This window comes from Malaya genurostris, chromosome 2 (genome assembly GCF_030247185.1).
Source record: "Malaya genurostris strain Urasoe2022 chromosome 2, Malgen_1.1, whole genome shotgun sequence".
Taxonomy (NCBI): Eukaryota; Metazoa; Arthropoda; class Insecta; order Diptera; family Culicidae; genus Malaya; species Malaya genurostris.
In genome coordinates, this window is record NC_080571.1 from 125,054,628 (window position 1) to 125,080,181 (window position 25,554).

The 25,554-nt window shown below is 35.8% G+C and overlaps 1 protein-coding gene across 11 annotated transcripts in view; it reads right to left on the reverse strand.

Annotated features, from left to right (window-relative positions):
- Positions 1-474: 474 nt before the first annotated feature.
- LOC131432084 (tight junction protein ZO-2) overlaps positions 475-25,554 on the reverse strand; it is a 101,920-nt gene continuing 76,840 nt past the window's right edge. For 5 of the 11 annotated variants that reach the window (XM_058598145.1, XM_058598147.1, XM_058598152.1 and 2 more), the window contains 11 exons: positions 22,471-24,249; positions 20,808-21,038; positions 19,671-19,836; positions 16,489-16,948; positions 11,876-12,009; positions 11,690-11,822; positions 10,971-11,181; positions 9,677-10,010; positions 9,430-9,562; positions 4,626-6,598; positions 475-1,271 (listed from right to left, as the gene is read on the reverse strand). In XM_058598145.1, coding sequence (XP_058454128.1) covers positions 1,048-1,271; positions 4,626-6,598; positions 9,430-9,562; positions 9,677-10,010; positions 10,971-11,181; positions 11,690-11,822; positions 11,876-12,009; positions 16,489-16,948; positions 19,671-19,836; positions 20,808-21,038; positions 22,471-24,249 — 5,778 coding nt within the window. In that variant the 3' untranslated portion in view covers positions 475-1,047. Of the gene's footprint in view, positions 1,272-4,625; positions 6,599-9,429; positions 9,563-9,676; positions 10,011-10,970; positions 11,182-11,401; positions 11,586-11,689; positions 11,823-11,875; positions 12,010-16,488; positions 16,949-19,670; positions 19,837-20,807; positions 21,039-22,470; positions 24,250-25,554 lie in introns of those variants that run through there. The other 6 variants (XM_058598149.1, XM_058598148.1, XM_058598146.1 and 3 more) reach the window with 6 other exon arrangements.

The window sequence follows — 25,554 nt, forward strand, 5'->3', positions numbered from 1 at the left end:
TCTGGAACCGTTCTTCCAATTCCAAACAGTTGATGAAAAAAGAGCTACAACGATGAAATCACATATTATTTTTTTTAATAACACAATCCATTACTTTTGAAGCTTATGCATAGATGCGTTGCATCCTATTTAAATTTCAACAAATCGAATACTTCCTGTTTACATGTATATGGTTATTACGTCTATTTTCCTACACAGAAGAAGCAACGTAGACACGTTGTGGTTTTGTATCATGTCAATATTGTGTGTTGTTACACCATAGCTCTTTTTATACTTTTTACTCTGTCAATAATACATTATCTCCTGGATCTTGCCGAATGGTTTCTTTTAACTGCTGCTTGATTTTTTGGACATATCCCATGTAAGAATTTTCGTGCATGTGATGACTACTGGAGCTGATATGAAGGGAGATACTGTCACCCTCACTTGTTTTTGGCTTATAACTTTCGGATTAAATTATATTAAAACAGGATATTGTATTTGTAATAATTGATATTCATTTTATTACAATGGTGGCAAAAAATTTACAAAATTATGTTGTATAATAGTATATTTAAACCATTCTCTCCTACACCTTAGGCAGCCTTAATATAAAGAAGTTTCAATTTTTACAAAAGTTGCAGCACTAATAAAAAAACAACTATTTTGACGAGGCTGGATTGAGAGTTTCAATGTATATGTTTATGAACAGCAGTTTAGAAGTATTGAAATATTTGCTGTACAAAGTAGGAATTATAATTATGTACAAATTTCATTTGTGATGGCAATGATATTTTTTATATTTTGTTGGTTTACGAGAATTTACTGATTTACGAGAATAAAATACATTTTATACTGACTTGATGGCAAATAGTACAACTTGTACAACGCTCTAATATAAAACACTTATGTGTTTTTCGTTGCACAACTATATCTTGGTAAATTGAAGGCACATAAGATTTATCCGATTGTTAAACATTGTGGGATGATATATTTAACTGCAGACTCGCATGAAACATCAACGGTTGTGCGCGGAGGTGATCTTAGCTTCAATTGGATGTCAAATTACTAGAAATGATCGACCTTTACAGATACGGTATGTGCGGCAGCGTTACTCGGCAGTTCGATGTTGTCCCAGTCGGTTTGAAGGTTTTTTTCGCTATCAGTTGCTTTAAGAGAGAGTCCAAGCGAAGCTGTTCGACCAGCACAGTGCGGAATGTTCAGTGTTACCGGTTGCAGAAATTCTGTTCCTTGGGGACCACACATCACTAGAGGCGAAAGCATTGTTTCACCTTAATAAAAACAAAAAAAAAATAATTTTGCAAACATTAGTACTTGAATGTCTTTGAATTTTATTCAAATGCACTGCGGATGATCATGCTATGTGATAATTAAATAGTGAGGGGATTTACAAAATTGTGTCCAAATATCATACAAAGCTATTGGTATGTGACAGCCATAAGATCTCAACTACAAATCATAAAACATCAAATTTGTTCTTTACTTAAGAAACACGAAAATCTTATAGGTTCTATGTACCCAACCAATGAACACTGACTCGTAACTCTATCTTTGTTAATCATCTGAAAATCGCAAACACAACTGTATTTGTGAGTAGTATTAAAAGAGCCTAACCTACATGGCATGGAAAGATATTGTTCAATGATTTTTATTGAATTCAATTGTTTAATAGAGCATTTCGAAATTATAAATAGATTTCCTTCAGTTAGTTTAAACACTGAAACACTTTATAACTATATACAATTTCTCTTGAATAATCTCATGTTTCATCACAAATTACAGATATCCAGGCTCGACCAAAATTGTTCAAACATCTAAAATAAATGTAAATTTTATATTTGCTGTACGGTTAACATAAGGAGCTTACTGCTGCCACCCTCTCGACACTTTGCCTCAATCTCACACAGTGTTTAGAATGATGCATGGGATTACATCCTTTCAACGTTACGCGAAAATGACGTACCTTATGATCAATTTTCATTTTAAAATTCCCGCGCTTGTCCAATCGGTAAACTTTTATTCTCTCAACGTTGGCAACACTTTTATACACATTCTGTCAAATTTTGACGCCTCTCGTACGAACAGTTTTTGTTGGGCGTCTATACAAAGAAGTTGAAAAATTTTCGTGTGGCGATTTTTATAATGGATGAAAATTTAGAACAACGTGCGTGCATCAAATTTTGTGTTGCAAATGGATTTAAGTGTTCCGAAACGTTTAAAAAGTTTAGAAAAGGCCTTTGGTGAATCGTGTCTAGGAAAAACACAGGCATACGAGTGGTATAAACGCTTCAAAGGTGGTCGTACAAGCTTGGATCATGATGAGATCCCTGGCCGCCCAACAACATACATCTGTTACTGAAGAAAACATTGAATCGGCGAAGCAAATCGTGTTGCAAAATCGTTCTGTACCGATTAGAGTGCTGTGTTGTTGGGCATCTCTTATGGATCAGCCGAACACATTTTAACTGATCTTTTGGGTTTGAAACGCATCGCTTTCGGCTGGTGCCAAAAAAGCTGAATTTCATTCAAAAACACAGCGTTGGTTGTGTCACAGTTTTTGACCAAAAACTCAACCAATATCATCAACCAAGCACCGTACTCTCCAGATATGGCCCCGTGTGACTTTTTCCTCTTCCCCAGACTCAAATTGCCATTGCGGGGAACTCGTTTTGAGACCATAGAGACCATAAAAGAGAATTCGTTGCGTGAACTGAAGGCCATACCTTCGGTGGCCTATAAAACTTGTATGGAAAATTGGATCAAGAGTTGGCATGCATGTATTGCCGCAGGAAGAGATAACTTTGAAGGTGATAATGAAGAAATTTATTAAAAATTGAAATTTTGCGTTTTTTAATAAAATTCCGGTTCTTTTTTGATCATAAGGTACTATTATATTCGTAATATTACACATGATTTGCATATTTTTCGTTGTAATGTTACACGTAATGGATTCTAGGTTTAATCTTTTTTGGTGTTATTTTAAAAAAGGCATGTTTTGCAGAATACTACGCCACAACATAAAATATTCAAAAAAATCCATTGTGATTTTTAATGAAAAATGTCTAGAGGCACGCAAACAAAGCTTGCCCCCGGTCTCAACAAAACACACTGGAGAATATGTAGCTTTCGGTTGTTGTAGTTCACGATAGAATCAAAAACGTCATATCATTCAAATTTTTCCGAGGAACTTGCGCTACACATTTCACTTAACTAACATGATACGATATAGTTGAAAATTAGGATAGTTTCAAAACGTTATTTAAATGCGTTCGCGATATGAGCTTTATGAATTTCTTGACTCTCCGTTTATCAATTGTGAAAAATTTGACAACCCTACCACTACACACACAAATGTTTCCCCCATAATCAAGGGACTGTACCTTCCAAAATATAAACGATTGCGGCAATATCTCTAAGTGTTCGCCAAGCTGCTTATTCAAAATTGTACTCACAGTTTTTATGGGAGCAAAGATATCTGTTATCTGTGGTTTTATCGAGAGAAAAAAGATGTCTACAATTTTTTGCTCTTTGGTTTTGACAGATATAGGGTGATGGGCAAGTCCATGCTATCACCGAAGCCTGCCTGGGTTCGATACCCATTCATTCACATAGAGTCGGAAAGTTTCTCTTAAACAAGAGGTGAATGACCACAAGTTGCTATCTTTTTATCACTATATACAGAAATTTGTAGACTGACCCCTGCTCCGAACCTTTTTTATGTGGCCTTTTGCGGTGACCACAATATTGCTTCCAATTCCTTTTTTGTGTGATTCGGAAGAAAAAAAACTAGTGATCGAACCGGACAAGTTTGAAAGCATCGAATATGTATGGAAGAATATTAACATCCATGTACGGTACCGTATTGGCACATAACCGGAAAAGATTTTCTTTTTGTTAACTGAAAACGACTAGCCCACTTCGAAAAAATTGATGTTAAATAACATGCCGAGGTCATTGTTGGATGTATAGTTAACCCCATCTGCATGTAAATCTTTAGGATGCATAGTAACCCGTGCAGTGAAGTTTATAAGTAAATTTAGTAAATTATTCATATGTAATCTATATTTGCTGGACAAAACAAATACACATTAAGACGATTATATATTTATTGGTCGAAATAAAATAACAAAAACAATGTGGAGTGATCAAACTACATACAAGAAGGTTAGTTGAAATCTTTATAATATAAGGTCCACATGAAAAAACAAGCTGATTTGCCGAATCAATATTCGACTACACGTTAGTGGATAAGTTTAATACACAAGTACTAAAGTAAACTGTATCTATTACTAAGATAATCGTAGTGTAGTGATCACAACTGAACAAAAACGATATAGACATAGAATTTTCATGAGACTTTATACTAAATGGTATTATACTAAATGCGGACATAGCATGCAAAAGGACGAAAAACTTTGTGATTAAAAACATGCAATGATTACGTATCAAACACACACACACACTCATACGTAAAAAAATCAGCTCGAAAATAACTTCAAGAAAGAAAAAGCACCAATATCGATCTAACGGAACTTTTGAATTGACAGAAAATAAAGCATAGAAAGTATCTGCGCACAATGAAACAAGCTACTGTGTGTTATAGTAACGATCGTACAATCACCAACCATTTTCCATATCCAACGGTGGCCCACCGACACTTTCGCTGAGCCGTGGATCCGTGACGGTGAAATAAATTTCCTGTTTTGTGCCTGTCGGAATTGCACCAGCTGGAATCTGCAACGAAACATTCCAGATGGGATCCGCTAGGGTGCCGCCGGTAGAATCGAAAATTCCTCGCCGAGTAATTGGCTGTCTTGGTGGAGGTAACCCAAGCGACATTTCACTAGTGAAAGGAGTGCTGTGGGCATTCGGAGGCCCTATCGGTAAGCTCATTTGAGAGTTATACTGAGTTTCGATCGATGTTCTGCTGTCGTAAACTTCGGCAGATCGGGGACTAACCACAGTAGTACTTGTCGTGTTCCCAGTTGACAACGGTGGTGGTGGTGGTTGGAAAGCAGGTGGTGCCGGAGGTGGAGCAGTACGTTTCAAAAAATTCGAAATATGTGTCGAACGAGAGCTCAATGGAGTGGTTACCTTGATTTGACTGGCTACCGCAGTCACCTTTTGCAAGTCTGATTCATTGGTTTTAGTCAGTGTGTCATCATCGTCGTCTTCTGAGACTGCCAAAGGAGCTTTACTCGATTCAATGGGTTCAATTTCGTCATGAACTGCATCAACAGGTTGATTGGTAACTGTATCGTTGATCGGATCATCTTCTTGAACGTTAAGATCGAGTTTGTTCTCAGTGATTTGAAGTTTGCTAAGTTCTAAAGAAGATACCGCTTCGATTTCATTTCTTACTTCATAAATAGGTTCATGCTTCAATTCTCTTTTCGAAATGTAATCAGGTTCAGCCATCGATTCCATTGCTTCCCGTCTAGATTGGTAAATTTGATCTCTTAGTTGGGTACGCGGTTTAAAGCCCTTTTCCTTCAATTCTTTTCGTGTTGAGTATGTAGAGCTGGACGGTGAACTTGAGCTTGATTCCGTAATATCTTTAGCGCGTATTGAATTTCCAGGAGAGTCGCAACGGTCTCGATGTTGGGTTTGCTGCATTTCTAGTCGGCTCTGTTGTATTCTATCCTGCATCTGCTTTTTGCTCTGATAGAGATGATCTCTATGCATCTCTTTCCTACTTTGATATACTGGTTCATCTACTGTACGCCGATGCGGATCACGAGCTTCATTGTACATGTAAGAACCACTTTTACTCTGATAGATAGAATCATCATTAATAGACCTGTTCATTTCCATATGATATCTATCTGAACCTAATCTACGTCTATTGATATTGTTGAAGCTTGGTGAAGGAGCACTTCGATCTGCCATACTATGACGACGAATTATGCGACGCCCTGTTGTGTTGAATCCCGATCCTGGCATAAGATCTGGTCTCGGTCGTTCCAACTCAATAAGCGCTCTATTGGCATACAGGTTCTCCTGTTCTTGTTCGTAATATCCACCCATTCCATAGTTGCCATAAATCGACTCGGATTCAAGGTTCTGATAGGTGCTGTTAGGATCTTTTGGATAGAATGGCTCGTGGCGCTGATAACCTTGGTTGTGACGGGACGGCAGCGAAATCTGCTGTCTAGGATCATAATGGTACATTTGTTGTCCAAAGTATTGTCGTGAGTCGTAAATTGGTTCATGAAATCTGGTATCTATTCGTGTTGAACGGGGCTCCATCATGGAATGTTGTCTTTTCAATATAGGGCGAAGTTTCTTATCAGTTTCCGCTAGACTTACTTGCCTGCGTAATGGTCTAGTTGATTTAATGAAAACATTTTTGATAGCTTTAAGTGGAGATCTTAGAATATTTTTCTTTAACGGTTTTGCTGGTAGCTCAGGCGGAGGTCCTGATTGGGGATGGTTTTTACTATTGTACACATCATACTCGATCGTACCAGGAATGGGAGGAAGGGGCAGCTGTTGTTGCTGACGCAAACGTTCCTGATATATCAGATTCTGTTGGTGTTGATTAAACTCATGTATCGACATCATTGGCTCGTGTATCGACATCATTGGCTCCATTTCACTGCGGAAGTATTTGTGAGGTTGTTGTAATGAATATGGTTATGTGCATCAATTGAGTTTTGTTTGGTAATTGAGGGGTAAAAAGGAAGGATAACTGCACAAACTGTTCAATGCATGACGCATGCACTAACTTTTCCCCCATTTGTTCAATGCTTTCGTGGATTATACCGGTGGAAGCAACTGTGCAACATCTGTTTGATATATAAATATGTTATTTGCAAGAAAGTTTTCTAATTTTTCTAGTTAGGTTTAGAAATACATTGCTTACTCACACATTCTCGCATCACACACTCAGTGTTGTCTTTCATTCTAATTAAGTACCCAAACCAATCAAGGTCAATAGCCAATGGAGAGTTTAAATTAGTTTTATGTTGAATGTTAAGAGATAATTTGAAACTAACAATTATAAGCTTCATTTTCGGTTTATGACTGACCTAACATCTAAGATAACAGTTACAATAATATCGATTGAAGTTACTGAACCCATCAATTAAACCGAATACTCCCGATGGTCCCAAAGACCATTTATCTACAAGAATATTGATTGCTGGTTGAATCTATGACCTACTAGTAAATAACATAAGAAATCAATGGGGAAAGGAAAGGTTGTGTAGGCAAGTGTACAGCACTTTTTGAATTACATGGTTGTTAAAATAACCAACCATAGAACGTAATTCAATATTAAATTTTAAATTGCATTCTTTTACTTCTGTGATAAAGATTTATTCTCAAATTTATGTGTTCGGCACATTATTTTCATGAAATATTTTTTTACTTTTTCGATATTTGCGCCGTCTAACAACACAGCATACTCTTTTGGTTCGACTGCATGAAACATTTGACAGTAATGAAATTGACATTAAAGTTGGCCCTTTGCTCTCGGTACCTTAGAGTTAGAAAGCAGTGTGCCTTAAAAAATTATATTAAATTAGAAAAAAGCTGGTCCTACTGGGAAATTGTTTACTCCTCCCGTGTTGACTTACGACAGTACTAAGTATACGACAAATGTATTTTATTGTTTGCTTCAGCTTACCATGTTAAGGAATCGAAGAGGAGTAGGAATGAAATATTGAAAAATAATTCGGATGTAACTGTCCTTCTTTTTTTTTCATTCAAGATGACGCTAGTTATGGAACTGCTTTTCACTAGAATTCCAGTCAATTTCGATTCATAGCTCAATAGACTTTATTTTCACTGATGTTGGAATTTTCGCGATGTTGAAATACCGATTTCAGTGATCGTGACAATACAAAGTCAATAGTTGTATGTCATACCGTATACTTCGCGTAGTCAATTTACTAGTGAATCATCCCTACTGACATAGAATCGGGTATAACATAGAACACACCTTCTCCATGGTGGGAAGTTTCCAAGTGTTCCAATGTAGAAACGCAAAAAAATTAAAAACGGATGTTTCTGGAACGATCTTTCGGTAGGTATAGTATATTAATGGTACACACCTCGTTTCAATTTCACGATATTCCGTCCATTGAAAATAGTATTAGCACCAAAGTGTTAATCATATCTGACAATAATTTTTTACTACAACTGTGGGCAATATCCTATACGATGCGCATGGCATAACTGTTGTCAGGAGACATTATAACCGACAATACCACTATTCGAACCAACATACTGCCGTTTCTAAACCAGTATTACGATTGGGCTCATTCAGCTACTGTTTCTTATCCGTCTGTTATAACTCCGGTACGCACTTATCCGGAAAGAGACAAACGACATTTCTTCGCTGAGTGAAAAGAGTATAAACATTTAAAGCATACTCTTGAAATACTCTTCACGCGCTACAACGGTTTCTATTTTAATCGCTCGCAGTAATCTATCGAGCATTCAACACATGCCGATGATGGAATTTTTGCGTAAATATCACACCTTTTCACTGTCGGTCATTTTCGAGTAATCATTTTTTTATAGCCATTTGGATCGATTGTCAGTTGAAAGCTGGACATGGTCACCACAGTGCATCGCAGGGATTCTGCAGGAACTCCAGAAATTATCCGTATGTTAGTGTATCGTCATCAATCTTCTTCTAAGCCATTTTGTTGGCCGACCTACTCCTGCAGTGTATAAATAAGACACGAATTTCTCAATTTTTTGTTCTCAAAAATCTAAGCTATCGTATCATTGAGCTTTATGAGAAACAAACGAACTAACTAATAGTCACTAACTAAATCTGGAAAAGATGAAGTTGTATTCCTTCCAACAATATGAATGAATATATTGTTTGGTTTCCTGGGTTACTGATTTTCCTAGTCCTGCACTTCATACTAATTATACTTAACAGGTAATTTTATGCTTGCTCTATTGAAACAATATGCAAATAAGCAAAATATATTATATTTGTATGAATCAGTTCAGTCTATCGTTATTGAGAAGTGTGTTAGTTGAATTAGAAACCGCCGTACCGTAGTAAGGTAGTAACAAATGCGTATCAAATAAAAAAATTTTGAATCAATGAGATGTAAAATTCACTTCCATATCGAACATGAGGGTAAAAGTTAGTGCGATTTGTCTTGCCTTGTTTCTTTTATTGAAAGGGGACCTTAGCCATAACTTATTCAGGACTGCATGAATTTTTGGAATGTCATTAGTAGATATGACTTTGCATTTTATTGTTAGAAAAAAAGGGATAATATGAATTAGTCAGATATGTTGCAATGTTTTCAATGACGGAACAGTGTTATGTCGTTAAAGCATTTCGCAACAAAATCATTTGCGTATGTGTGTCTTAAAAAGATAGAACACACCGCGATATAGAATAGTAGCACGATAAAAGAAAAGGGAGTAAGATTGATGAGAAATGGAATCACCTACCGTAGATTATGATGGTGCCCAGCCGTACCAAGCTGAGGTTTTCGGTATAACTCAAATGCTGATCCTCTTTGTTCACGACTACCAGCCAGATCAAGTGGATGTCGCTCAGACGGATGTAATCCAGTCATATTACCTAATATAAAGAACCACAATTATTTTTTTTTTCATTTATAAAACAACAATACATGTTACGAGATTAATATTTCTTCGTGAAATAACAGAATGTATTAGTAGAATGAAATGTTACCTATGCCATGAATTGGACCCCCGCTACCTCTATTCATGTAATTATTTCCATAAGGATGATGAGCATTACCACTATAACCGTTATTATGACCCATTCCCAAATCGCGGCCAGAATTACCCATATAGTGTGATTGGCCGCCATTATTTCCGTGGTAACCGTTGTACTGATTTCCTCCATATTGACTATAAGGATGCATCTGTGTTGGATGATTGGTACCGCTGTTCATATGATTACTATTGGGAGAATTTGGCACATTATGAGCTACACTCTGGTGGTAGTGTGATGACATGGGTGGATAGTAGAATCCGTTTGGTGACCGAGGTGATATGGGTTCCTAAGGAAAAAGTATCATTTATATATAGTCGTGGTATTGCATTTGTAATAAATTTCAGCTATGAGTTATTTGAAAACAAATATGCAGCCAACTAGAATACCGAACGCTAGTGCAAATACAATTTGCGTACAATATATTGTTTCATTAAATTTTGATATACATTAGGGTGGGACAAAATATTGATTTCAGCTCCACCAAACTTTTCCTGTTCCTTTGGGTCCCATAAGCACCATGCAAAATAGTTGAAAAAAAAACTTTTTTTTTGTAGGAAAGAGCCACTGTTTGGACCTTGTGCAGGTTTTCCTTTAATAATTTTTCTACAAACGTCGGATTGTTTTGCGGTCTTCTGAAGTTTTCTTTTTCGTTACATTTCCTACGAAAATAACACATGCACTGATTTTTAGAGTTTATAGGTTGATCTCCAGCCGATTTTTCTGTAAAAAGTGAATTTCGCCATACTAAATCCCATAGAAACTTTAAACCTCGGGCGTGAAAATATAGTTTCTCCGATCGAGCTAGAATTTTGCATGGTGCTTATGGGACCCAAAAGGAACAGGAAAAGTTTGGTGGAGCGAGAAAATAAACCTTTCCATCTTTTACCCATACAACCTTGTCCCACCCTAATATACATAACCGTTAGCGGAGGCTACACAGTAGCTTTCATAATCTGATCCCGTTGTTGATCAATAATAACAACTGATTTTTTCTAAACGTAAAAATAGCTACTAAAAGGATTTTCGAAAGGTAGATTGATCTGTAAGTTTATTTTTCACTTTGGTTGAAGTTTTATTTTAAATATTGTTCAAAACTAAATTCAAGCATTTCACAGAATTATAAAAAGCGCAATAAATAGAAATAGCGTAAAATTATCGAACCAACTGAATCAGACTGTCAATGTAACATCAAAAACATGATTTAATTCGCTCAACATCTGATTTTGTTTATTTGGTATAAACTTACCCCATTTTCCCATTGACCAGAATTCATGGGCCCACTGTTCGGACCGCTATTACTTCCGCCGATAGGCGGTCTGTAGTTCTTCGGTTTCGGTGGTGGCACTGGCTTGAATGGTATGCCTCCATTACTACCGTTCGCGGGAGGTGTGCCTAGCATCGGAGGTGGAATCTTATTGGGTTTAGAGTAATCCGCTTGTGATGCTGAGTTGTTTCGGCTGTGTTGTTAGCGTGATATGGTTTTGTGTGTGGTATTTATTTGAATAAAAAATAAAACAATAGGATGAAAATCAAGGATGATTGATATCGAAGGATCGATTTGAAAGATCTCATGAAACAATTAACGTGACAAAGGAAGATGTTTTTAAATTTTGAAAGAGATGAGAGCCAAGGGTGCGAATAATGCAATTATGTATGTGACAAGAGAAAGACAGAGGGTTGAACAAATTTCATACTACGTTTGTAGCACCATAAGGTTTATTGATATCTTTGGAAGGCATTTTATACAAGGGTGTCGTATTTTGAATAAAAAAATCTACGATTGTGACAACATAAACTATAGTAGTGTAGGTTGGGCTGCGATTTATTACTGAATAGATTTTCTTTGAACTGTTGTCGCATTCTGCAGCGTGAAAGAGATAGAATTGCCGTATATCAAGCTTTCCCGTATCAAATTCTATCATATGTTGGAATTGAATGAACTAGACCGTATTGATCATAACTTACCTGTATTTTCCATAGTCCGTTTTTGTTTCGAGAATATGCTTCCTTGGACTATCTAATGCCAGATTGGATGGACGCTGTGGCACATGCATTGTACGATCACTTGAATTTCTTGGAGTTAGTAAATCGTGCGCACCTATAAATGTAATAAAGTAAAGATTTAGTTGAAAAAAAACATCTTTGTAATACCATTAAAATTGCTTCTCTCAGAATGCAAGTGACTAGTTCTAGGTGGAGTCATTAGTAGATCATTGTTACCGGAATTCCGGTTATAATCCGATACGTTTGATTGATTTGGAGTTAACCCTGTACCTGTACGTCCGCTGTAAATAAAAAATAATTCCATTGTGATTAAATCATCGTAACTTGATTTTCATTTTAGTTGTTTCAAAACAGATATAACTCTATTGAAAATAGTTGTCCTACATGTCTGTGCAGTATAGTAGTATAGAGTACAGAGTGTATTTTCAAATTATTTGGAATAATTTATTGTCTATAAAACACCTTCTTGATTGTATATCGCGGAAAGAACTCGTTTCAACCCGTCCAGCCGTTTAGAAATGTTTTTTTATTAACGTTTATGTTAGAAATCAGAATCAGTTTCTTCCGAAGTTTTTTACCACAATTTCCTGGGAGTAGAGTGCTAGTGAAGTGTGTTAGTTTGATAATCAACTAATAAGACCTTCAAACTACAAGAATATTATTGGATTTTGAACTCCGGAGCCGGGAATTGGGTACGAACACACTGTAACCTATAGGACAACAATGCCTTTCATTTGAACGGTTGAATGCAAGAATCGAACGAGTGCAACCTAATTATGAAACCCCGTATTTTTTTTGAATACAATGCAAAAATCGTTTAAAAACATCAATCTGTAAAAACCGGACAAACGAACTTTGAAGGCAAAATACGGATAAAAACTTAACCGATTCTTCTAGAATGAAATTTTTTTATCCGGTTCTTGAATTTAAAGTTTTTTGGCGAATGTCGCTGTGTAATACAGTATGGATTAGGCCGCCCGTAATAAATAAATAAACCATGCTTCGTCCGCAGCGGCATACGGAAAAAAAGTTCTGAATGTAAGAATTTGTTAAGCTTTGACATAGGACTACATCTTTCTTCACAATACTCACATAGGTGCATTTTCAGAATTTCACACTGACTTGTTTTAACAGTGGAAAAATAGGTCCAAGCACAAAACTTGAAAATCAACCGAATCTATAAATATACCCACGTTTGATAGCTTCAGTCTATGTTAATCCACATTCGAAATTTTTGATGAAGAAAATATCAAAATCATGAAACATATCTTCTCATGAGATCATACCTATTAATAATGATGTTATAAGCAAAATGATTGAAACCATGAAAAATTTTATAAGAAATGATATGATATGAATCATTTTGCTCATAAAATCATCAGTAATAGGCATGATCACATGAGAAGACACGAGACTTTCTTATAATTTTAATTAAAACGATCGGTCCTAACGAGCCTTGAACAAAACATTGTGTTATATTATTTCAGATCTTCAGTGATTATATTATTTGGGATTTGCATACTTCAGTACAAGAAACCAACATAATGCTAATGATTACTTAAATTTCTGGCTCTTGGATAAACAAAATTACTGAATTTTCTCCAACATTGAACACTGTTCGTTTCTTTTTCCTTGAACGCATAGCACCTTAATGTTTGCTTTATTTTCACTTGTTTAATGCACTGCGAAAGGTTTTTCAATAAAATCAGATTTTTAATCTATTTTACTACTATTTGTACCTGGAGCTGTTAGCGGAATATATTCAATAGTTGCGCTATTTATGTACCATTTAATTCCACTATTTCACTGTCACGTTATTATACTTTCACAAAGTCATTATACTTTAATGAAGCATAACAAACGTTACAATACAGATACGCGTATTTCGGAATGTTATTTACATCCTTCTTCAGTGTATCGGTACATACATACACTGAAGAAGGATGTAAATAACATTCCGAAATACGCGTATCTGTATTGTAACGTTTGTTATGTTTCATTAAAGTATAGTGATTTTGTGAAAGTATAATAACGTGACAGTGAAATAGTGGAATTAAATAGTACATAAATAGTGCAACTATTTTACTAATTAGATTATGCATACAGATCACAGACTTTTTCAAAATTCACAGATTAATACAGATATTTAAAATATTTCGCAAAACTGACAGATTTTTAGAATATTTTGCACAGATTTTTACAGATGTATAACAAAAATATGCATCACAGATGATAAACAGATTTTCCAAGTTGAAACACAGATTTTAAATTGGCAGCTCTGCGCAGAAAACTTTACTTTTTCCTTTCTAGCAGAACTGTCCATAGTGTGGATTAATTCAATACTGAAGCAATTTCCGTGAAGGGTTTTTTTTTACGTGATTTAGTTTGCACAGTTTTCCGTGATTTAGTTTAAACATTGGTCCTGGTGGCTACAATAACAGCAACTTACAGATTTTTGAGGTTGATTACTTAATTTCGGATTTGCATTTTTAAACAAAAGAAACAGTCACAATTGTACTTGGGATTCGTTTCTAGAAGTGCTGAATTGTGGAATTTTCTCCGATATTCAACACTGTTTGGTTCATTTTTTCTTAGTCGCAAAGCAGCTGAATGTTGGATTTATTAGCACTTGTTTGTCGCGAAGTTGATAATATTGTGATGGATTTGCACTAAGCTAATCAATTAACTTCGGATTTGCATACAAATTTGAATGGACGAATAGCTCTTATTGCTCTTTAAGAAAATTTCGTGGTCTTTACGAATGCCGATTAATTGAATTTTTCCGTTGCCTTCACTTTTCGGTGAATTTTACTCAAATGCAAATGACCAGTAACAGAATGATGATGTAATCGCCATAAAGCGAAACTCACACTGCAAACAATACACTAAACGAATCCAACGATGCGAGCGATGAACAAATCAGATTCCAACTGTCTGCATGCAGTTCACTTTTTTCATCCGTCCTGCAGCAGAACTGCTTATCATGCGGATTGGTTCAATACTGAATTCTTTTTACATGATTTCGTTTGCAGCTTATTGCATATTTTAACGAAAGATACTATCAAAATGCTGTACGGGATTCATTTCAGGTTTACTAAAGGCCTTCTCTATGGTATTGAGCACTGTTCGGAGCAGATTTCTCGAGTTTCGAAGCAGCCAAATGTTGGCTCCATTTGCACTCGTTTGGTGCGAGGTTCGCACTGAAAAAGTGGCATCAAGCTTATCAAATCATTCTATATTTACACTAAACTGATGATTTTTACTTCAGGTTTGCAGAGAAGTAGTCTTAATAGTAATTAAGTTAACATTCAGAGGCCTTAGAAGGGCTGATTTAGTAGAATGTTCCCCATCGTTGTTCACTTTTTAGTGTGTTTTTCGAGAATGCGAACCAAAGATAAACTCAAGATAGAGCGGTCTGCGATTTCTCATGTATAGTTTAAATAAGACCTCTCGATGAGCTCGGTTCACTGTCAGTTTCAATCTTTTGAAGCAAAATAACAAGCGTCTGATCGTTACATGCGTCGTAACTATGACAATGCTTGTTTATGTTTGAAAAAATATCAAGTTACAGTATGAACGATATTGAGAAATTTTGCTGCATATCAAGTAATTCTTAAAATAAGAATACTAATAAAAATACTATCAGGCGAAAATACTGTAAGGCAGAATAGTCAGTTTTGTTCTAAGCCACGTTCTAGACACGTAGGAAACAGTATAGGAATGTAACATCAATTGTGATAATATTGTAATTCTCATGATATATGAATTTAAAATATTGAGAAATCACTCAACTTGGATAAGTTTTTAGCATTCTGAGCATAGGGTTATTTCGTTGTTTATTTTTCACATCTTCATAAACAGATTTTAATTGAAGGCGCATAAAAATCAGTTAATTAAAAATGAATTCCGCTCGAAAGTTTTAAAATCGTTGTGAAATTTGAACCTTGTATAAAGTTTGTAGTTTCAAGTACTATATTGCCTTTTTACTAGTAGAAACTGCGCTTATTGAGTGATTAGATGTTGAAAACAATCACACAAGTTTCTGGTTGCAAACTAGTCACAGATAAGCTTGCGTAACAATAATTGTTACTTGGGTAATGCATTAAGAAATTAAATCTGGAGTAATTTCGTTACACTCTCGTACATTATTTTTGAAAATGAACCCAGATGAGTATAGTAAAGAAACACGTAGTCCTACGTGAAAAATATATTAAAGAGCTTATTCGGGCAAATCGAAATATCAGCTACAGTCAGTCCTACATCAATCTCGCGGTTACATCTCTGCCATTACGTACTCCAAGTTTAAATCCGAATTTTGAATACAAAGTTTTTTTTCCGGTTCTTAAAGGGGAGGGAACTTCGAAGTTAAGCGATCGTCTACAGAATTTAGTAAAAAATTTTAAAAATTTTGTTACACACGCTGTAGAAAGGATGTAACGATGTAAAGCAAGACCGTACTACATATTTTAAAAAATGGCACTTAATTCTCTTTTGTTTGTAGCATAAAAACAGACTTTGGTAATTTGTAATCTTGGATCTCCATCTTATGTGATGATATTGGATGCACATTCTCAAAAATTTTAGTCCTAGTCCATCGGAATTATTGTGTTATGCCTTGTTCTTAATGGAAAATAGATTCTTCTTGGGTTTGTATGTGCTTCAATGCATTTAAACAGTTCTTCGATTCAAATATTTCAAGCTTGGAACTCATAGACATCATATGAATGTGCTTGGCGATAGCATAGAGAAATAAAACTTACTTCGGCACCGATTTAAGATCATCGGGCGCATTGGGTCCTAACCTCATATTCTGCGCCGTGAGTTGAGATGTGTTGTACGAGTCATAGCTTGACACACTATCGTACGATCCGTTGGCTTTACTCGGTGTGTTTGGATTTCCTGGAACAACCGGTGGTTGACTGGATCGAGATCGGTCCAGCGAGGAATTTTGTCCTCGCTCCAGTGAATTCACGCCGTTAGTTGCGGTTCCCCGTTTGTCGGTCGTTGCGCTAAGCATCTGACTTCGAGTAGCATAATCGTCGCCAGCTTGGTCCAAATTATCGGTAGACGCCTTAGACCCAAACAGTCGTTCTTGAGCTGAACGACCCAAAGTGCCTCCAGTGCTTGAATTGCGCGAAGGCTGTGACGAACCTGGAGTGCTTGACGTCGTCGTATTTAAAGGTTTGGAAGCTCGATCAATCCGAGGAGGTAAATCTGGAACTAGAACAATCGCTTATGATGTTTGTTACAACTGTAATATGGAGAGGTACCATGTCTACTGGAAGGAATTGAAAGAATGACTTTTCCAACCGGCACACAGTGGTTCGAATCAATAAAAACGTGGACATAAATCAGTAGCTGCCAAACCGTTCTTTTAATGCATATAGTTGCTTTGAAGAAATTATTTACAAATATATAACGCGTAATTTGATCCTATCATTAATTGTTCATGGCCTACTTTGACAAAAAATGTAACCATAACTTTTTTTTCTGAAGAGATAGAAGTTTTTTTTCTTCTACAAAGTTTTAGAACTATTAAAAATAATTTACTTTGTCAAATATACTAAAAGTCTAGGTCGCACCGTTTCGGATATACAAGGCGTTTTTATGGCAACCCCCTTAAAATCAGTTTTTTATTCATAAATTGTTTCGAGTTATTTTGTTGTGCATACTTTGTTTGGAATAATTGTAGAATTTATAAAATCGCATATTTTTGTTGAAGATAGTGCATAAGTTTGTTCTTTCCTGACAAAGTTATGTAACATTTTACCTTTTTTTACCTAGGATAAAACCTTGCACCGAAGCGAAATATGCAACTTTATGCAGCTGATTTTTACAAAATTTGTAGGAAAAGATGTGCCCAATATCATAAAAAAAATCTAAGTGGAACTCGGTGGAACTTTTTTTTTAGGTCTTTTCAAAGTTAGTTTTAATTACTGAATTATGGCCACCCCCTTAAAACTAGTTTTCTAGTCATAACTTGTTTCGAGTTATTTTTTATGCATACTTCATTTGGAATAATTGTAGAAAATATAAAATTTCATAATTTTGTAGCAGCTAATGCATAAGTTTATTCTTTTCTGGAAAATTTATGCATAATTTTACTTCTTACCTAGGAAACCTTGTGCCGAAGCGAAATATGCAACTTAATGCAGCAAACTTTAATAATACTTATAGGAGAACATGTACCTTATCAAATTTATTTTCCAATGAGAATATCTTGAGTAATATTCGTGTGACTCATTTTCACTATGGCCATGCTGAAACCATGAATGGTTAAGAAACAGAGGGCGCACAGTGGTCCAAAACTGGAAAAAGACGGTCACAAGTCTGTACTGACTTTCATTGATTTTTAAGAGCTAACGTGTCTTCGAAGAAGTTTTACAAAATTATATAACGCTTCTTTTGAAAGTAGCACCAAGGCTTTGTGTGAAATACCCCATGGATTATTACTATACATGTTATGCACGTATGCAAATATATGACAGATATTTCTATCCTATTTCCGACTACCAGTCTGGACGCGCGTAAACACGCATAAACAAGTTCATGCTTGCACGCGCAACTTAAGCAAATTGTTGCGATTTTTATTTTGTTACTTTTTACAATTGACAATATTAGAATAAATCTAAATGGAACTAGATGCAATTTTAGGCCTTTTCAAATTTAGTTTTAATTATTGAAAATCCGAAAAATTATCAAAATTTCTACACATATTTAAAAAATGGAAAAATGTTTTCTAGACAAAATATGATAAAGTATTGTTAAAGTACAAACCTTTACGAAGAGATTTCATGTTTGAACGTGTAAATAAATTGAGTTATCGCGAAGCAACACGATTTTTAAGACGAGATGTTGATCGGGCGACGCTCACTGCAAAAGTGAGTTACAGAAATCGCAGACGCGTGACGCCTTCTGTTTCTTAACCATTCATGGTTTCAGCATGGCCATAGTGAAAATGAGTCACACGAATATTACTCAAGATATTCTCATTGGAAAATAAATTTGATAAGGTACATGTTCTCCTATAAGTATTATTAATGTTTGCTGCATTAAGTTGCATATTTCGCTTCGGCACAAGGTTTCCTAGGTAAGAAGTAAAATTATGCATAAATTTTCCAGAAAAGAATAAACTTATGCATTAGCTTCTACAAAATTATGAAATTTTATATTTTCTACAATTATTCCAAATGAAGTATGCATAAAAAATAACTCGAAACAAGTTATGACTAGAAAACTAGTTTTAAGGGGGTTGCCATAATTCAGTAATTAAAACTAACTTTGAAAAGACCTAAAAAAAAGTTCCACCGAGTTCCACTTAGATTTTTTTTTATGATATTGGGCACATCTTTTCCTACAAATTTTGTAAAAATCAGCTGCATAAAGTTGCATATTTCGCTTCGGTGCAAGGTTTTATCCTAGGTAAAAAAAAGGTAAAATGTTGCATAACTTTGTCAGGAAAGAACAAACTTATGCACTATCTTCAACAAAAATATGCGATTTTATAAATTCTACAATTTTTCCAAACAAAGTATGCATAACAAAATAACTCGAAACAATTTATGAATAAAAAACTGATTTTAAGGGGGTTGCCATAAAAACGCCTTGTATATCCGAAACGGTGCGACCTAGACTTTTGGTATATTTGACAAAGTAAATTATTTTCAATAGTTCTAAAACTTTGTAGAAGAAAAAAAATTTCTATCTCTTCAGAAAAAAAAGTTATGGTTACATTTTTTGTCAAAGTAGGCCATGAACAATTAATGATAGGATCAAATTACGCGTTATATATTTGTAAATAATTTCTTCAAAGCAACTATATGCATTAAAAGAACGGTTTGGCAGCTACTGATTTATGTCCACGTTTTTATTGATTCGAACCACTGTGCGGCATTTACCTAATCCAAAATAAAATGCAATATAAGATGTTTTTTTCAATTACCTGGACCAAAATGAGTTGACCCTTGGACGCTATGTTGAATTGGAGGTGCCGGACGAGAAGCGCCATAAATAGCCTCTTCGGATGGTCCCATGTTTCCTTTCGATGAAAATCCATATTTGGTGTCCACAGCCATGCGACGGGAATGGGTTGAATGCTCATAGGGATTCTTGATTTACACAAATAATGTATATTGATATACATACAACATTACTCATTACACAATAATGAAATTATTAGATGTTTTCGCCGTGCTTCAGGGTGCAACGTAATCGTCAACCAAAATACATGTAGACTTGTATGTTAATATTGTATATATTAATCGCACGGATTATACTAAATATCGACTGAATGGTGCTCAATTTTAGCACAGACAACAAATATCCGAATGAAGTTTTCTATGCATGTAGGAAATTTAAAAGCCATTTTGACAAAGGAATACCAAACAGCAAGCGCTTCGAACAGTTCAGCGATTGCTTTTGGTTACTAGCGTTTTCTGCGTTTGTTCTAGCTTGGATGTCTGTTCCCTATCGTCGTTTTCGCTTGATACCAAACCTAACCCAGTTTCGAACCTAGTCGTCATTGAACTGAAAAATCTCACACCCTCGTTGCTAAGTGCAAACTCAACACAGTTTCGCAAAAAGTGTTTGTTTGAAGAAATTACCCTGAGTCAGTTTCAGTTGTTTCTGCCATATTGGGTAAACCCGACTCAAAAAATCGTAATATAGCCACATTCTAATTTATGTACAGAAGCGATTCATATTTGTATGAGAACGATTTTGTAACTACAATTAGATGTTAGCAGAAACTTCTTTGAATAATACAATACAACTCAAGGAATCAATTATATGTCAGTTTCATATTGAACTGAAAATTGCAAAATTTTATAAAAATAAACAAACACACAAATAGAAACTAAACTATGCACTGTGAATTTTAACTTTTCAATTGAGAATAATATAAAACTCTGTTTCGTATTAAGGTAAAGTTACAAGCCTGATGCACGACGAAAATATTTCTAAATAGATCAATATACTATATTAGTATGATATAAATAGTTATGCCTGATGATATATAACATGAGTTATGAGAAAAACTAAAATAAAAAAAATTATGTAAAAAGGGATGCTGTTAGCTTACCGTGTATGGTGGTGGCATTCCATCACCGAGTTCTCTAGCCCTTTCCAAATTATCCTGATTAGTGGCAATCGATGGATCAGAGCTTGACTTCACCAATTGTGGTAAATTTCCTAATGATAATGAGGCCGATGGTCCCGGGCTCAGTTCCAGGTCCGATTCCGGACTTGAGGCGTAAGAAAGTCGGGAGGTGGTCATGGGGAATAGGAAATCGTCGGAAAGGGATTCTACAGGCTGCTCACAAGCAAATACAATAGACGTGATAATGAATGATGAAGATGATGTCATTTGTAATGGAGAGGTGGGATGATGAGTGGTACGTACAGAAATGACCGAAAATATTTTAATTATGACGTCATTGTTTTATGATATGTGTATTTTTGTATCATTGTTATTAGTGTTGTATTTGTTTGTTGGAAGCGGGGACGAATATATGAAAATAAAACAGAGAAAAATCACACTGTTAGATGTTTGGACAAATATCGTTTCGTTTCAACGGTATTACTTCGAAATAAATTCATAGTTAGTACGGTTAGTTCGTGCAGTACACAATTCTTAGTTTCTAATACATAGTTTACAAACTAAAGCAGACATTGAACGTCGATGAAATTAACTTTCAATATACAACAGAGAATCCTTCTCATGTAAATGGTCGTTAGATTTTCTGGCATGGACTGTATATATGTTAGGTATGTTGATGCGATTTGTATCGGTTGTTTTGCAATTTCGGGTCGGATCAGTGTTAGGTCCACCATTTACAACTTTTGCATGATGGTTACTAGCCTTTAATTCATGATTTGTTGCGTCTATCTGAGATTGACTGATGTAGTAAGGTGTAGCATGCTCAGTGTGAATACTGTTATCAATATCGGGAAGATGATCAATACTTGGTGTTGATGATTTAGTAAATGGTGTATACAAACTATGTGAAGAAAGTTGTCTTGTTGGAAAAGAAAGTTTAGGCATTGAGCTTGAATTGTTATTCTGATTTTGTATAGGAATAGAGTTGTAGTTTTTATTAGCAGCTGTGTTCGAGTTACATCGAGGTTCTTGGAAAGGCAACGATTTATTAGTTAATAGTTGTGGTTGAACAACAGGTGCGCTTGGTATAACCAACGAATGCAGCTGAGGATGATATTGATGAGACATCGATGATATGGGCCAATTGATTGGCATCGAATAGCGATACGGATATTTTGGATTGTTAATGTATCTATAGCTAGGGTGTGTTGAATAGTTGCAGCACGATAGCGGACAAGGCGGTTGTAGAAAAGGAAGAAATATGTCCGACGAGAATTCCACCCGCTGAGTGTGATATGAACCATATAAGGAAGTAAAGGAAATTATTGATTGTTCCATCACCAAAAGATTCATTGCATACAATAATTTTAATATAAATAGCTTTAAAAACAGTGATTATACATAAGAGCCACGTTTTTGAATAACAAAGTAATACAGTTCAAGAGTTATAAATCAAGAAAAGAACTGGAAATTATTTGGATAGTAACAATTCAACTTCATATCGTAAATCCAAAACTTTAACTACATATTTTTGTATTTATGCCATTCTGTATAATCACATGTACCATATCTATACACCAACTGAACATTCAAAGCTACTAATTACAATAAACAATAGTAATAAATATACCTCATAAATACGTACCTTCGTTTCAGACATCCAGACAGCGCCGCTCTGTTGTTGGTCAACTGAATCCCGCAATTTTCTATACCAAGTATCAGGATCGTTGAGGTTGATAGTCGTGCTGAAAACGTGAGACCAAACACGTTCTAGTTTTTGGCACTGCTCAAACAGCTTCTTACTACTTTTATGTTGCGATTTTGGTAGTCCATGCCGCAGCTGTTTAATGTTATGTTTTGTGTCTGCTTTTAAGAAGATGACTATCGGATAAAATTGTGCATAGTTTAATCGATCCACTGCATTTGGTGTGATGTCAAGCAGAGCGTGCTTCCCGCGATCCATGATGTCACGAATGTTGGAAAGTCGTACAATGCCTCCACATTTTGACGATCCTTTGTCATCGTCTTGCAGAGGAGCAGTATATTTATCCGAAAAGTCTTTAATAAGTCTGTCTCGTGCTATATCAGAGACTGGGCCAAATAAAACCACTGGACGAACAAAACCAGGATGCCGTAATACTACTCGTTCATATGCAGGGAATTTAGAAATGGAATCCGAAAAAACAACATCATCCCAATTTTCCCGTGACAAAGATTTAGATCGACGATGAGTTGACCTTCGCCTTCGGAAGAAACTGACTCTTGATTCTGAAGCGTTCATTTCTTTCTTTGTCGCATTGAATTGTGCGGTGGCTAACTCTTCTGCTCGTGCCTTATTTGGTATAACACCACGTTGCAGCTCTTGATGGCCATGGCCTATGCGTAAGACCTGCCAAGCACCTACCACTCCGTTATACAGAGTGTCTATTACTCTAAACACATCCCCAGCCTTGAAAGACAACTCTCCCTTCGATGGGTTTTCACAGTGAAAATGAGTTTTAATATGAAACGAATCCCCTCGCTGTTGCGCTGTGATGTTGTCGTATTCCTCTTTGCAGTACTGCACGATCAGATCGATACGATCTTGTAAGCTAAGTAGAAAAAGTACTGCTTCTTCTCTGGTAACTCCATTCATATCCATATCGTTAACTTTCAGAATTTTATCTCCCGGAACTAATCCTTGTGCAGCAGCTGGACTATTCTGTTGCACTGCAGTTACAAAAATACCCACCTCGTTACCTCCAGTCAACCGGATGCCAACGGAACCTTCTTTTTGGAATGTGATGTATCGTGGTTCTGATGTAGGTTTTTCATCATGCAATGGACGTCTAGTGCTGTAGAAATCCTCTCCTCTAGGAGGAGGAGGCCGCGGCGGTTCATCGATTATGCTTCGCGATCGTGTGTGACCAGTTCCATTTGACGCTCCATCACCGCTTCTGTTGCTTGTCGCTCCTGGTGGTGTACTGGGTCTGTCTAGTTGTTGTAAAGAAATATCTGTTAGTGGACCTCGTGATCTTCCACGTGGTGTGAGGTTACTTTTATCATCTACTAGTAACGTACTCATGGCTGAAGGGCGTGTCGGTGGTTGGACATACAGATTTTGTCCAGAATATGCCCCTCCGTTCCCATTAAGGTAGTTCTCATCCATATTACTACAGTTTGAAACTTGCGCAGTGTGAGAGTAGACAGGTGATTGCATGCCGGAACTAGTTCCACCCCCAAGACCAACATTTAGGGTGTTGTTAGTAGTATCTCTTAGTACGGCTAAAGTGAGGCGCTCTTTACAGCCATCGATAATTTTTTTCGCTTCCTTCAAGCTCATCGAGTCATTGCAGTTTGTGTTGTGTATCCTTGTTACAAGGTCGCCTTCCTGCAGTGAGTAACCATTGGCAGCTAATTGATCTTTCGTCTTGGACGAAATTTCCTGAGAACGACAAAAAAAAACAATATGGATTTCTATGATTTTTTTCAAAAAGTGAACGATGTAATTTTTAAATATTTTTTATCTACCAACAAAAAATATTCATCTTAATCAACATATCGATCAACTCTTTTTTTTTTGCTTATTATGAGCATCATTATTTAGTAATTTATTTTCTTTTCAATAAACATCTTTGTTTTTATATGGGTGTACATAATAAAAATTCAAGATGTAATCTTATAGAAAAGTGGTCAGGTTTTACACAATTACAATTACATTTTAATCAATTTAATAAAATTTAGTCTTGTTTGATATTTTATTAGGTCTCAATTTAAAATTTTATCACTTGTACCCAGCTCTTAAACGACGTTGCCCGTTAGTAGCAATAATTTCATAATAATTGCATGCTTTTAGGACAATTAGTGTAAATTTTCTTATTAAAGTGAAACTTGAACACAATTGCTATAAAAATTCACATTTAATTTATAGCCAATTCAAAAAAATGACAATTTATTTCGGTTTTATATTTAACTTTCATTGTGAAAATAGTAAACATGCAGTTAAGACTAAGACGAGTCCGCATCGAGTCTCGTACATACAAGTATAGGCGAGAGAAATGTCAAATTCATGAGCGCTAAAATAACAGCATTGCGCACTCATACAATTGACGTAATATGTTGACTTCCGGCAGACCCAGTCAGCTTGAAGCGAATTCATTCTTCAGCTCAGCAACGCCATCGCACGGCATCCTTTTCAACATACCATGTCAATTGTATGGGTGTGCAGTGCTGCTATTTTGACGCGCACTTATTAAAGTGAAACTTGAACACAATTGCTATAAAAATTCACATTTAATTTATAGCCAATTCAAAAAAATGACAATTTATTTCGGTTTTATATTTAACTTTCATTGTGAAAATAGTAAACATGCAGTTAAGACTAAGACGAGTCCGCATCGAGTCTCGTACATACAAGTATAGGCGAGAGAAATGTCAAATTCATGAGCGCTAAAATAACAGCATTGCGCACTCATACAATTGACGTAATATGTTGACTTCCGGCAGACCCAGTCAGCTTGAAGCGAATTCATTCTTCAGCTCAGCAACGCCATCGCACGGCATCCTTTTCAACATACCATGTCAATTGTATGGGTGTGCAGTGCTGCTATTTTGACGCGCACGAATTTGACATTTCTCTCCCCTACTTCTATGCACGATATTGACAATGATTTGTTCGGGAAATGTTTGAACTGGAAATCTTGTAAATAACATGCAGTCCAGTGAAAAGAAGGTCCTTTGAATTATAAAC